General features: G+C 37.5%; 1 protein-coding gene across 5 annotated transcripts in view; it reads right to left on the reverse strand.

Annotated features, from left to right (window-relative positions):
• Trim36 (tripartite motif containing 36) overlaps window positions 1–14,788 on the reverse strand; it is a 34,343-nt gene that overhangs the window by 6,904 nt on the left and 12,651 nt on the right. For all 5 annotated transcript variants that reach the window (XM_033761676.1, XM_033761675.1, XM_033761673.1 and 2 more), the window contains 4 exons: window positions 13,890–14,036; window positions 6,307–6,402; window positions 2,744–2,997; window positions 2,381–2,505 (listed from right to left, as the gene is read on the reverse strand). In XM_033761676.1, the coding sequence (XP_033617567.1) occupies window positions 2,381–2,505; window positions 2,744–2,997; window positions 6,307–6,402; window positions 13,890–14,036 (622 nt within the window). The remainder of the gene's footprint in view (window positions 1–2,380; window positions 2,506–2,743; window positions 2,998–6,306; window positions 6,403–13,889; window positions 14,037–14,788) is intronic.

Raw genomic sequence — 14,788 nt, forward strand, 5'->3', positions numbered from 1 at the left:
TATAATTTTAACACTTTAAAAAGTTTGGTGACTGTCTCAAAATCTCAATGAACATTACATATTTTCTTCAGTAGAATTTCAGAGATTTAATTTCTCTTAGTATAAATTTTATACATAATTTTACAAGAAAACCAGAAAATAAAGAAAAGACATAAAAACTTTAATTGAAAGATAATCATTAAAACACCTTCGTACAGATCTTGCAAGTACTTTCTCCTCAAAATATTATACTGTATGGGTATAACAACATTTATTTATTTTGGGAAACAGGTTTCTAATATTTCACTAAAAACAGAATGACTAAATATCACAGCTGAATGATTGTGCATATGCCTCTTTTTTATACTAAATTCCTAACACTGACAATGGTAGGAACAGTAAGCTATAAAAGCTACGCATTCAGGCATACATACACTACACACACACACACCACACACACACACACACACACACACACGCAATTTATATGAAATCACAGTGGAGGATACAAAATAAAGAGCGGTTTCTCCTTTATTATCTCCCAGCTACAAATACGCAAGGTAAAACTATGTGTTTATTTATATTCCTGAATATTATATTGCCTTAAGATCTGCAAAGTCACCCAAAATACATTTTAAAGTTTAAAAGAAAAGTGAAGGGAATAACCACCAGTTGAAAGAGAGTTGAGTACTATCCATTCTTCCCCACCTACGTATTTCAGTGGTTCTCTGCTGTACACTGGATATAACACAAGATTACCCAGTTACCTCTCCCTTCTAGATCTTCCCTTGGGATCCACAGGAAAGGGAAAATATTGGAGTCACAAGTGAAGTATTATTCACGTATGTGTGCGCATGTCTGTATCTGTGTATATATGTGTGTGTATATATATACACACAATACCTCAGTTCATGAATGCTGTTTGCAAACAATTCAGTTCACAAACAAAAGCATTCAGCAAAATTTTGCTTCTGTTCAAAAGCGGCACTGGGTGACAAACATAATCACAGCCAACTTCCCCACAAAAAACACAAATGCTGCCATCTTCTCCAAAACTGTAAAAATTATGTTTGTAAGCCGAGGTACCACTGTATATGTAAACATGTATACAAACACAAAACAACTCATGTACACAGTTTCGAAATAAAGTATAGCTTAAAAAGTAGAATCAGCATTTGCATAATAACTTATCTAAAAAAATAAGAGTCATAAATATCAGATTCAGGTACAGATTTTAAAACAAAGGAAGTCACAGAAATCTTGCAGAACTTTTTTCTTTTAATAAGACATTTCCCTTGAATTTACAAATACATAAATCTACATCTATACGGTAATTAGACTACACCTTTGAAAGGACTCTGATCAGTCCCAATCACTAGAAGAGGAACTGCAGGAAAATGAAAGAGGTGAGAATGTGAGAAAGACAGACTCCTGTGTGGAAGCAGCAACACACAAGCAGCAAGTGCTTCAGCTTGAATTTACCCACCTCACCCATGTGTTTTAGTCTTAACCCTCAGAATGTGATTGTATCCAATGTGACAAGATCTTCAAAGAGGAAACTAAACTGAGGTCACTGCAGTAGGCCCTAATCCAATCTGACTGGTGTCCCTAAGAGGAGATGGGACACAGACCTGTACGAAGGAAGAAAGGGCCACAGGGATGGGATGGCCCTTGCATTTACCAGACAAGGAGAAAAGTCTCTGAAGAACCCCACCCTGCTGATACTTTCATTCCAGATTTCTAGAACTATGAGAAAATTGATTTCTACTGTTTAAACCACCATGACCTTGGACATTGAGCCACCACAACTGAAAGAAAAGTTCTGTTGTTTAAATTGCTCATGTATGGTCAGTTCTCTGTTTCAGTAGTCCTAGAAAACTAATGCAATAACGTAAATACCATATTAGACAGTCAGTCTGAGTCTACAGGTTCTATTTCTAGGTTTCTGCCCTAAAGAAACTCAAACACACATACACAAAGAAACAATGACAAAGATGTTCAATACAGTATTGTCTAAAAAGAGAAAAAATAGAAACAAATTGTCTCTCAGGAAGGAACTAATTTATTTACTTATGAAGTACTACAAATAGTCAAAATGTAAAGTTTTAAACCAGAACTGTATATTAACTACTATCTATCTAAACTTAACTTTTCAAAAAACTATTTTAAAAAGGATACATACAACATGCCATTTGTGCAACATTCAAAAATACACAACCCAAAATAATACAGTTGTGTGCATAAAAATATAGTCAAAAAAAATAAACTGACATAATTTGATGATGATCCAGAGCAAATGAAATATTGCTTTCTAATGTCAAAATAAACAGAACTGTGTGTTTTGTCTATACAGTGTAAATTCACACTAAAATAATGAGGTTTTGCCTTGTCTAAGACTTACCACTAGAGAAAAAGGATAATTCTCCAAGAACTTCTGTTTGTTTACATGTATTAACAACATAGTCTTCAAAAGAAGTCTGGGCTGCTGGTCTAAAGCTCTTCAAAGATTCTGTAGCTTTCTGTATTCTGCAGACAGATATAGTTTAGATAAACATGATTCTTTACAAAGTCAAATCAGACTAAACATCTGCAATATGATGAATAAAAGAAAACTTACACTTCACTCAATACTCAAGAATGAAGCAAAGTACATATTTCACACTAACAGTACTACAAACCACTCGGGAACTAAAGCTGAAATACACAGGGGTGTTTAATGACACCAAGGGGATGCCAAGGGGATTCTCAAGTGGAAAGTAAATACCTCAGGTGGAGCTGCTTTGCTGTCTGCACAAAGCAAGACTGATCCGTCTCCTTCAGCACCTCTTGAGCATACCCCACGAGCCCATTGTTCTCCAGAAGTCCCTGATACTCTTCCACTTGAGTCTGAAATTTGTCTAGTCTTAGTTTCTTAGAGACATCAATTGCTTTCAGAACAGATGATTTCCTCTCTTCTAGAATTTCAAACAGCTTTTCAAAATGTGTAATTGCTTCTTCTTTAGCCCTCTCTCCATTGCACTGTAATATATAAGTACAGGGATTACCTCATTCGTTGAATCCAAATACCATTTCACAAAGTTCTATATAATTATACTTCACTTATGTGATAAGTCAAATTATCAAAACAAATCCGGATACTATGAAAAAAAAAAAAGATTTGTCTAACTCTGAAATTTTCAAAATAGTATGGTATCTCATTTTCTTTATAGTGCTTGAAGAGACAGGATATTTTAATATAATTTTTGCCTAACTCAAACAGCCCACTCTAAATGTTAATTTTTAAATATCAAACTTTGGTGAAGCATCTATTTTGGAAGTGAGATTACAGTATATTTAATTTTCAGCAGTGGCAAAAAACAGAAAATTCTGAGATTTGTTACTATTAAAGCTTCATTAAGAGAAACTGAGAGGGACTTTCTATTTTTGATCAGTTGAATAGACACCAATATCAATATATGGAAAATTTTTCTTAAAACTTGTTCATGTATTATTTTGATGCATTTTCTGTGGCATCTGGTACATTAAACCTTTGGAATTTATCTTTTTTTTTGGGGGGGTTGCTACTGGGGATCAAACTTGGGTCCTTGTACTTGCGAGGCAGGCAGCGGAACCACTGAGCTAAATCCCCAGCTGAAATTTATCTTGAAAAAAAAAGTATGGTATCAAACACAGTGAAGAACAACTAACAACTTTTACTAAGACTTATTTTGTAATTTAGTAATATTGTAGTTACGTTGTTTTATCTGCAAAGTCCAGCTATAGACAATTTATTCAGTTACATTAAAACAATTTTCAGTTACATATAAAGGAATCTGAAAACAGAAAAACTGATTTAACTAAGAGTAAAACCTACTTCTAGAGTTTTGTACAGTATTCAACTTCAAGAATCTTTTTTCATGCTTTCTCCACTATCCCCTTTTTTAATAAGTCAAATTATAGCTATTAAACTAAAACAAATTACATTTTTCACTGAGATAAAAAATGTAAGTTTCCTACTCAAATTAATTTAATTACAATTTGAACACTGATTCTATTGTGTGACCTTATTCAAATTATTTAACTTCTCTATACAGTGGTCCCTTGATGGCTCCTCTACTCTACCTTCAAAGTCTCTCTCCTTCATACAGGCAGATCTCAGTGTCCTTAGAAAGACATTGGCCCAAGATTTCTCAATAGCCCACACAAGAAAGGATGTTGTGTTGTCCCTTCCAGAACTCTTTAAAGGTTAAATCTGCATCTGAGCCCATCTGGAAGCATAAGCAGCTGGCATTTGGGTTATAACTCCAGACTTTGGTTGTAAGTTAAAACTAAAATTCTGATCATAACACAAGTTGTTCATATGTCAGGCCCATTGTAACTCAAGGGTCCAATGTACATACCATTTTCTCTAGTAAAAACTATGGACTGGGTTAGGGATGTAGCTCTGTACAGATTAAATAGTTTCAATGCCCAGCATCCTCTCCAAAAAATTAGATGAAAACTAGATGTTTGGGTTTTTTTTGATGATTAAAAAAGATTTACACAAAATTCTACAATGTCACACACTGTAAATAAGAAAATTCCATACACAGTTTATTGACTTTGTCATAAAATGCTTCTTTGTAGGATATTTAGTAAATATTTTGAATCCCTGTAAAAGCAGAGCTCAAGTTCTGCTATTTAAGCCACTCATGTATGGTCAGTTTTTCGTTGTAGCCGTCCTAGAAGACTGACACAATAATGTAAGCAAGATGAGCACAGCACTCATAAGCACTTATCATTAATAGACCCAAAAAATTAATTTGTAAGAATATTCTTAAACACTGACAATATATGGCAGAAATGCACTGTGCATTTGCCAATGGCTTCTGGCCAACATGTACAATGATAATTTTTCCAGATTCCCTTCTCTGTTTCCCAGCTCCAACAATCACACACACTTTTTAGAAAGGAAAGGAGCAGAAAAAGACTTTGACAGGATACTTCGACAGAATCTCAACGTCATATCACATTAAGCTCAGAAACATCACTATACATAGATAAAAAGACCTTTTTCTGGTGAAGGATAATTGCAGGAGCAAAGATAGTGTCACCATTGTCATTGAATAAAAGTCAAAAAAGGAGATAAATTCTCCAGTGCACAAGATACTTACTTAGCAGGCGGATTTATCAACCTACAAATGCAGTTCAGGCCAAAGGCAGAAAACATTTAACATTCAACATCTCTGGTCTCACTCTAGTTCAGGAAGACAGCCCTACTATATAAACACTTAATGCCTGACTTTCTCAATTTTTTACCTAGTGGATGACAAACCCAAAAACAAATGCTTTGTTTCCCTTATTTCAGAAGTAAAGGCAGCATGAGTGAGGGAAGCTATGGGGTTAATGATAAACTGAAAAGGACCAAACATATAGAAACCCTGAAGATAACTACTATCTAGGTAGTAGTTTACTTTGTGTTGGGAAATTAAATCAAACCGAGTGAATGTTATTTAATCAGACAATATAAAAAATGTCCCCTTAAATTACATGGAAAAAATAACTTAATACATAGAATAGTAAATACTGGGAATAGAACCCAGGGGTACCCTACCACTGAGCTATAGCTCCAGCACTTTTTCATCATTTATTTTGAGACAAGGTCTTACTAAGTTATCCAAATGGGCCTCAAACTTGCAATCCTCCTGCCTCAGCCACCCATATAGCTGAGATCAGAGATATGTATCACCAGGTGAAGGTGTTTGGGCACTTCTCATAAATATCATCATATAGTATATATTATTTTGTATCTGGCATTTACTTTCAACATTGTAGGATTCATCTACACTGTTGTGTATAGTTGTAGATGATTTATCCTTATTTCGATTTTCATTCCATTGTTTATGGATACTGTATCAGAGTAGTTTCCACTTTGTAATTATTACAACTTCTACAGTCATGAACACTCTAATTTGAGTCTTTTTGTAAACAAAAGTAGAACATACAGTCAGGATTACCTGGAAACAAGAGTACATTTTTCAAAAGCAATTTGCTCATTTTTAAAAATACTTATAATAGCAAAAACTATCATTTCCATTATTGCCTTATTTTCTTTCGAGACTTTGTTACTTATTTTATAATCATTCTTTCTTCTATATTCCAGTGTTATTTAATCACTGATTGATCACGACACTGATGATATAGTGTCATCATTTATTTTTACATCTGTTTCCCTAGTCCCAGAAAAGAAGAAATAATATCTAACACAACTCTGTACCCAGCTCATAAAACAGCCTTAGGATTTTATGAACAAATAAACGCATGTCAAAATATATAAATGAAAACTATGCAAACTAGTTTGTTACTTACCTCTGTTTCTTTCATTAACAAGTTTAGTTCAGAAATTTGACTTTTCACCTGGCTCTCTTTACCAATAAGGTAATCAATATCCTTTGAAAGCTTTTCCTGTTGAAACATATTCATAGCACAAAATTTAGCAAAAGGCCCTTGTGTGACTTTTAAAAAAATTATTCAGTACTCATCCTCTATAATGACAGACAGTAAAATCAGATATGGTGATTAAACTTATTAGCCCCCCCAAAATAAAATAAACTTATTAGCCCAAGATAAACAGTTACTGGCCTTGTGCACAAAGGTCCAAGGATATATAGAAAATTAAAAGTAGGTTAGAAAAAAAGAATTAAGTAGTGATGCTGAGATTATTCAAAATTCTAAACACGTATACAAATAATAAATTTTTGTTGTTTCATTATCACCCTCAGAACTCTTTTTCCTAAGACATCTAAGTAAATAAAGGCAACAGTCTCGTCTTGCCATTTATCAGACTTTATAATTTATGCTCATACACACCTATATGCACACACCATACCCTACAGGAAAAGCAACAAAAAGCAGTCCAACATAATCTAGATATTCATTAAATTATACATTAATGAAAATACAGATTTATAAAAATAAGCCATTTCCAAAATTTACTGGATAACTTGTTTATAAAGTAATCTTTTTGCCAGGGATTTAGCTCAGTGGTTTTGCCACCAGACTCGCAAGCACAAGGGCTCGAGTTCAATCCCCGGTACAAAAAAAAAAAAGTATAAAGTAATCTTTTCAAAATTTAAATGACTTCATATAGAAATGGTATCATGGGTTTTGGTGAGGTCCCTAGTCTAGCCCAGAAAACATACTCTGTGATATTTTCCTATATTATTAAGAACAAAAGCCCTGAAAAAGCACCTTACAAAAAGTTAAAACAAACAAACGTGTTCATAGTCTGAAGAGGAACACCTAGGAAACATCTGCAAAGCTGTGACCCTAACAGGATCTGAGCACTGAAGTAGGAAGGGTGGGCACAAAAAAAGGAACAAAGAGAGACTCAGCTTCTAGGAACTGAAGAAATGAGTCTCCCCCCATATTATCTTCCTCTTTTACTTGGACCACATAATAGGAAGAGAGAATATACACAAAAATACAAGTCACAGGCTTTGCAAGAGTCGTCTGTATTTCCCAAGAACACCCAGAAATCACAGTGTGTTTCCGGACGGCTCACTGACAAGACAGGGAGAACCTGTCAGGCAGAGGAATGAGATTTCTGGGTACTACAGGCAAGATGAGACCAAGAAAGAAATGGCAAGCCGGGCGTGGTGGCACACGCTTGTAATCACAGCACTCAGGAAGCTGAGGCAGGAGGATCACTGTGAGTTCTAGACCAGCCTGGGCTACATAGTGAGATCCAGGTCAGTCTCAACTACATAGGGAGACCCTGTCTCAAAAAAAAAAAAAAAAGAAAAAGAGAAAAAGAAATAACACAATGAGAAGAGTAAGAAAGGGTGTAACATTTTATGTCTCAACAAAAGATTTTACAGATGAGGAAGCCAAAACATACAAGTGCAAATGCCCCATTATTAAACAGCTGAACTAGAAACCTACTCCCCCTACTAACCACTGACCACTGTTCCACAGGCAGAGGTGTTTCTTTAGCAGCAGGCTGCAAGTCCGATGACAGTTCTACCACAGCACCATCCCTCCTGGGACCACACTGGGATCAGAAGCATGAGGTACAGGTCTTTTTAAACTACAGTGGCAAAGAGCTAAATTTTCCCATTTAATTGTAAGTAGGGCTTAGTTCTAAACTCAAACTAGAAGTAGAAAAAAGGATAAGTTGACTCACGGAGCTAAGAACCAGAGAAGAAACTGATGTCAGAACTTAGAAACACCATCATTCACTCATTTTAATGCTTAGATGGACTCCCGCCACCTATTCTTTATCTGAGACAGCTCTGGTCTTCCTATTGCTCTCAGAACTAGGCGGTCTGTTTTAAATGATTAGATATACTATAACCAAGAATCACTATGTCCATTCATTCATAGGACTCCAAAAAACAGACGAGTATCACACACCAATACTAGGCACTGACAATAAAAGAAAAAGGTAAAAAAGACAAGCTCCCTTAGCCACAGGAATTTCACCTAATGGGGAAAGCAGTTTTAAACAAATCATGGAACTCATCTGAGACTCCGAAACTGCTCAAAAGCCTTCCCATGGAACAGTGGCTTTCAAACAGTGATGTGATTCGGAGTCTCCTGGTTACTAATGAAGAACATAGAGGCCCAGGCCCCATGAAGGAGGACAGAAACAGCCTCTGTAGTTGTACCAAGTGCCCCAAGTGAGGGTAACTCCCACCAAAGTTCGAGAACCACTACTTCCTTCTGTCTATCATGTCCACAACCAAAGGTTTAAAAGAAACAGAGTCAATAAGCCAAGGGAGAAGGAAGAAAGAGTCATCAATAATCATGCTAAATATCTTTTAAGTAAGCAGGCTAAGGGAGCAATACATATGATATGGTCCTTGCCCCAAGGCACACAATTTTACAGATGCTATCAGCTCTGCTCTATCTCTGAAATGTTCAGAATAAAATATTGGGAAGAAAGGGTATGACACACTTTAGTCACATACCCTATATACAAATGCTTTAATTACTTCCTTATTCAGTGAGAAGAGTTTATAAAAATAGTTACATTTTCTCTTTCAGATACTAGTTAATAAACTTGTCTAAAATCAAAGCTATCATTCTACAAGATAATAGCACAGGAACAAGAGCTTTAAGTCCTCCTTAGAAGTCTATGGAAATTATCAATGGGAAACAAAACTAGCAAAACTTCCTTAGGATCACTGCTCAGTAAAATGTCTACTAACTACTACAGATATAACTAGCAAAATTAAGATGAGCCCAAATCCAATTCTCCTTAATGAAAAAAGTGCCAAGTCCTGAGTTCTACCCGTGGTGCAAAAAAAAAAAAAAAAAAAAAAAAAAATCATCATCTAGAGATGCGGCCAGACCGAAGGAAACATAGAGAATATCTAACCGTCACCCCTTTTTCTGGGTACAACAGCATTTCAAAGCTTTGGCAGTCCTCCATAAAACCCATAAAGGGCAGGAGCTGAAGAGCTCCAAGCTGGCAGAGCACAAGGGGTTCCTAAAGGGTGTCATAACCAGACAGGGGATGGGAGCTCCCTGCCCACTGCCAAGACCACTCCTGTCTTAGTTACTTTTCTCGTTGCTGAGTCAAAATACCCGACAACCAAAGTTAAAGAAGAAAAGGTTTATTTGGATTACAGTTTGCAGAGGTTTCAGTTCATAGTTGGCTGGCTCCAAGAATGGGTGGCAAGGCAGAGGGGCATCACAGAATCAAAAACAGTTCATAGTAGGCAGAAGACAGCAAAAGCAAGCTGCAATTGACAAGTCTCTTTCTGTACCTTATACTGCATCCAGGCTACCCACCCTTAAGACAGGCAGCACTCATACCTTTAATTTTAGCATTGCACCATAAATCAATTCCAGCACCATACACTCTAGATCTAGATCATACACTCTGAAAAAGTCCCACCTATGACGGCATGCGGCTTTGAAGGGACATCTAGGCAAAAGCTGTAACATTCTGCCCAATGCAAGTCCAAAATCCAGCGGGGCAAACATTAAGTCCTATAGTTCCATGTCTAGCTTCTGGTATAATCTGTGGCAAGATATGAACTCCAAAGGGCTTCGGTGGCTCTGACCCTACAGCACTTCTAGTGATTTTAGCTCCTATGGCTTCTCTCTTAGGCAAGCTCTGTTCTCTCCTTACAGTTTTCCACAGAAGATCCATACTCCTGCTTCTCCAAATTTCTGGAGTCACCTCTGCACCTTCAGCTTCACATGCTGCCCTCTCAGAGGCATACTGTCTGGGCTCCCCCACAACTTGTCCATTCTTCATGTACCTAAAGCCGGCACCACATGGATGATGCCAAGGTCTGCTGACAGCTGGAGCAGTAGCCAGGCTTCCTTCTCTCTTGGCTGTAAGGGTCTAGAGCCTATGAACCAAATCCCAAGAAACAACTTCCCTAGGATACCTCCATTCTGGAACATGGTGCTCTGGGGCTTTCTTCTCAAAGCAAGTCTTTCACTTTTGTAAGTTTAAGGCTGCAAAGACTGGAGTCCTGCTGGTGCTTGTGATGTCCTCAGGCAAGCTTTTTCTATTCTTCTGTTCCTTCTCAGCAATCAAGATCTCTTCTGCTGTATCTTTGCAGTCCAGTTTTACTGGAGCTTACTTTCTGGCCAAACTCACAACATTTTATCATTCTGCTAGGCAATCTACTCAATTCCGCCCCAACATTAGAATGCTTTGAAATTTCTTCTGCAAGAATAGTCTGCCAACCTTAATCGCAATCTCAGGCAAAGTTTCTGGGCACAAGCAAAATGCAGACAAACTTTCTGCCAAGATATAAAACACACTGCCTGGAGTCCAACAGCCAACACAGTCCTTTCCAGCAGAATCCTCCTGAGCCTGGTCTTTGCCAAGAGGACTTCTTCTAGCAGCATGCTGGTCTTCTGAACTCTGACCAGAATCTCCCATGAACAGTCTCAGGCATTCAAACTATTTTTTTAGGCAGTATCTCCAACTTTTCCTAACCCATCCCCCTACCACAAGCCAGCTCCAAAGGCTCCTCAACCAAATGGTCAGGTACAGTCACAGCAATGACCCCACTTTTCTGGCACCAAATTCTGTCTTAGTTTCTTTTCTATTGTCCTGTTCCTTCTCAGCAATCAAGATCTCCTCTCTGTAGTCAATAGCTTTTGGAAAGGCATTACCTGGAGATGTGGCCAGACTGAAGGAGAGAGTGAATACCTAACCAAGCCCCTTTTTTCAGGCAAAACAGGACTTCAAAGCCTTAGCAGTCCTCCACAAAAAGCCCAAAGGGCAGGAGCTGGAGAGCGCCCAGATGGCAGAGCACAAGGGGTTCCCCTAAAGGGTGGCACAACCGAATGGGGTTGCCATGGCCTACACGCCCTATGTTCATCCTCTGTAATATCCTTTCTGATAAATCAAGAAATGTAAATAAATGTTTCCTTGTCTTCTGTGAGCCACTCAGGTCAAATGAATCTGCAGAGAGGGTTTTCAGTGACCATTTCTTAGTCAGACTTACAGTCAGTCACTTGGAGTTTGAATGGCACCTGAAGCGGGGAGGGGGAGTCCTGGGTACTAAGCCCTCAACCTGTGAGATATGATGCTAACTCCAGGTAGACAGGGTCAGAATGAAGTGAATAGAGGCCACAGCTGGTGTATGACACAGAACTAACTGACTGCTTGCTGGTGGGATGAGAGTTCCACATTATTTGAGGTCACAGAAGCCTTCTGTGTTGACTGCTGCAATCTGAGAGCAGAGGAAAAGCACAGCTGTTCTTTCCAACGCAATAGCTTAAATGTACACTATTGCCAAAGACCTATGACAAGTAGTAGAAAAAAAAATCACATAGCTTAGGGCTGGGGATTTAGCTCAGTGGTTCTGCTGCCTGCTTCGCAAGCACAAGGACCTTAGTTCAATCCCCAATACCAAAAAACAAACCAAAAAAAACATAACTTATTTAAGATTACACCTGTAAGAAACTTAAATGTTAAAGACAAAGTTTAATTACAAACAGTGATATGTGCGGCATGTTGTCAAGGCATGAGACAGTGACAAAGAATGGATTTATTCTCTTACTTGAATCAACCTAACAAAATATATAAAACAGCTCTCAAGATACAGGACTTCAAAAACAAAGGGGAGACTTTTCCCTGAAAGATGAGAACTATGACTGCCACAGACTACTGTCTGGAAAAGATTTCCAAGGCTGAGCACAGCTGAGAAATCACATGGAGCCTGGGGTTTCCTGTGAGTACAGACAATGAGACTGGAGCCTGGAGAGCCCAGTAATTTTAAGGCCTAACACCAAGAAATACAGTACTGCAAAGATGTACTGTCTTAGTTACTTCTCTCTCTGAGACAAAATACCCAACACCCAAGGTTAAAGGGGGAAAGGTTTATCTGGCTTACCATTAGTAGATGCTGCAGTCCATAATCAGCTGGCCCCAAGACAGGCTGGCACATGGCAGAGGGGCAGCAGTTTATGGCAGACCAAAGATAGCAAAGAAACAAGAGACCTTAACAGTGTCTTTCTGTCCTTTTTATCCCATCCAAACTACCAATCCCTTACATGTAGTGGTTTAATAATCACACGCCCTTAATCCTAGCATCACACATTCCAAATTCAGCCACCTCTGAAAAAGACTGCATGAGGCTTTGTGGGTACATCTAGACACTAGCCATGGCATGTACCAAGCTGAGCAATGATCAACTAATGTATATAAGGAAATGACCAGAAGCCACAGTAAGAACTACCCAAAGGATGAGAGCTCACAGGACTGGGAGTAATCCCAAATCCCAGCATCTAGCCAAAGAGAAAAAGCCAAAATCACAGGACATCAGAAAGCGTAATCAAAGGTTTTTACCTATATAGCCAGGTAAAATTAGCCCTAGAACTAAACACTGTTCTATCCCGCCTAATAAAGCTTAAGTCGAAGACCCAAAACAGTTTCCAAAACTAGTCACATATGCAGTGAAAACTCAGGAATATTTGCAGGAAGACAAAATATCCAGCACCAAACAAGGTGAAATTTACAATACCTCCAGCCAGTCAAAGGTTACCATCAGGCAAATCAGCAGGGAAATACGAAGTATAAGAAGAAGAAAAAAGCATCATAGGTGGATTAGTAGACAAGAACAATAAAACAATTACACCTGTATTCCACATGTTCAAGGAAGACAGAGTAAATACTGAACATGATGTAATATAAAATACAAAAGCAAGTATATATGCAATTAGATATAGGATAGAAACGTGTATATTGTATATACTGTTGGTGGTTTCACATTTTATACACACATACACACACACACGAAATAATTTAAAAGAGTGGTATTACTTGTGGATTTAAAAAAATATTGTTTAAATGAAAAGAGAATGAGACCAGCAGTATGACACCACTACCTATTTTGCTACTCATTATCAAACATGAAAGTTTTTGCTTTTGGGGTTTTTTTTGGGGGGGTACTGAGGATTGAACTCGGGACCTTTCACTTGCTTGCAAGGCAGGCGGTGGCACCACTGAGCTAAATCCCCAGCCAAAGCATGAAAATTTTAAATGGTCTTGTATAACATCAACAAAGAGAAAGTAATTCAGTTTTAGCTAGTAAGAATCCCAACCAAAATATATAAAAAAGGTTATACCAATTCTCCAGAATCAAGTTTCTTCAAAAATAGCTACTGTCCTTCAAAAAGTGTCTTTCTTATTCACACCCTCAATATCACAGGCACTGGGGTCACTGAAGGATCACATTAAAGTGTTTTTCACCCTCCTGTCTTCCTGAGAGATTCTATCAGTGTAGGCTTTGACATCTAATGGTCAAAGAACCATCACTCAGAAACACTGGCAAACTAGTGTAAGAAACACTTCACATCATTAACTCCTTTCAGTAAAACAGACTACAACATAAACCATGATTTCAGGAACAAAAACCTAAGGCGTAAAATTACAAAGAATTAAAATTCATTTTCTACAACTAAACAAACTCTACCTTTAAGGTTTTGTAGGCACTGCTCATGGTGGTTACACGGTGATTGGCATGATTACCACCCAACTTACAGAGGTGACAAACCGGCCTCCTACATAACTCACAGTACATGTTTATTCTCTCCGTTTCGTGTTCTGGGCACATTAAAATCTATTGAATAAAGAATAAAAATATGATATTAAGGACTTGTTTCAAGCAATCTGAAAAAAACTAAAATATAAATAGCATTTGCTTTATAAATTCAATAAAGCCATTTAAATGAATAAAAGTATAAAAAAGTTTGATAGACTACATATTATCTATATTAGAATTACCATTTTTGAATTTGGATTTTTCAATTTAAATACATAGCTATTATTTCTCCTAAACTTGGTGATAATAAAGTAAAAGTTAGATGCAAGTGAAATGTTTAATCAGGTCAGAAAAGGGGGCTGGGGAATTTAGCTCAGTGGTTCTGCTGCCTGCATCGCAAGTGCAAGGACCAGAGTTCAATCCCCAGTACAAAAAAAAAAAGTCAAGTTTGAAAAGTCCTCTGACGACGCTGAGTAGGTAAATATTCGAGATCATAATCACTTTTCTAAGGTTTCAGAATTTATGAGAATCTATAATGCAACTATCCCTAAGAGCACTCTGCTGCTATGAGACTCCTAGGATGCTTTGTGATGTCAGCTTCCAAGGTGTTGGCTTTTACAACATCCGTTATACCTTAGAACACTTTATGATGTAAGCTTCTGAGGTGTTAGTTCTTGCCAATTTATTACAAACAAAAAGACCAACTCAGTTTTCCCATTTGATTAAGCATCTACACCTTTATTTATTCTACAAATTATCACTGTAGGTACATTTGAAAGTGAAAGTAAAAATAATCATTTCAATTTCACATGAGGGGAATATTCAGTACA

Source organism: Fukomys damarensis, unplaced genomic scaffold (genome assembly GCF_012274545.1).
Source record: "Fukomys damarensis isolate Sample0158 unplaced genomic scaffold, DMR_v1.0_HiC HiC_scaffold_9, whole genome shotgun sequence".
Classification (NCBI taxonomy): Eukaryota; Metazoa; Chordata; class Mammalia; order Rodentia; family Bathyergidae; genus Fukomys; species Fukomys damarensis.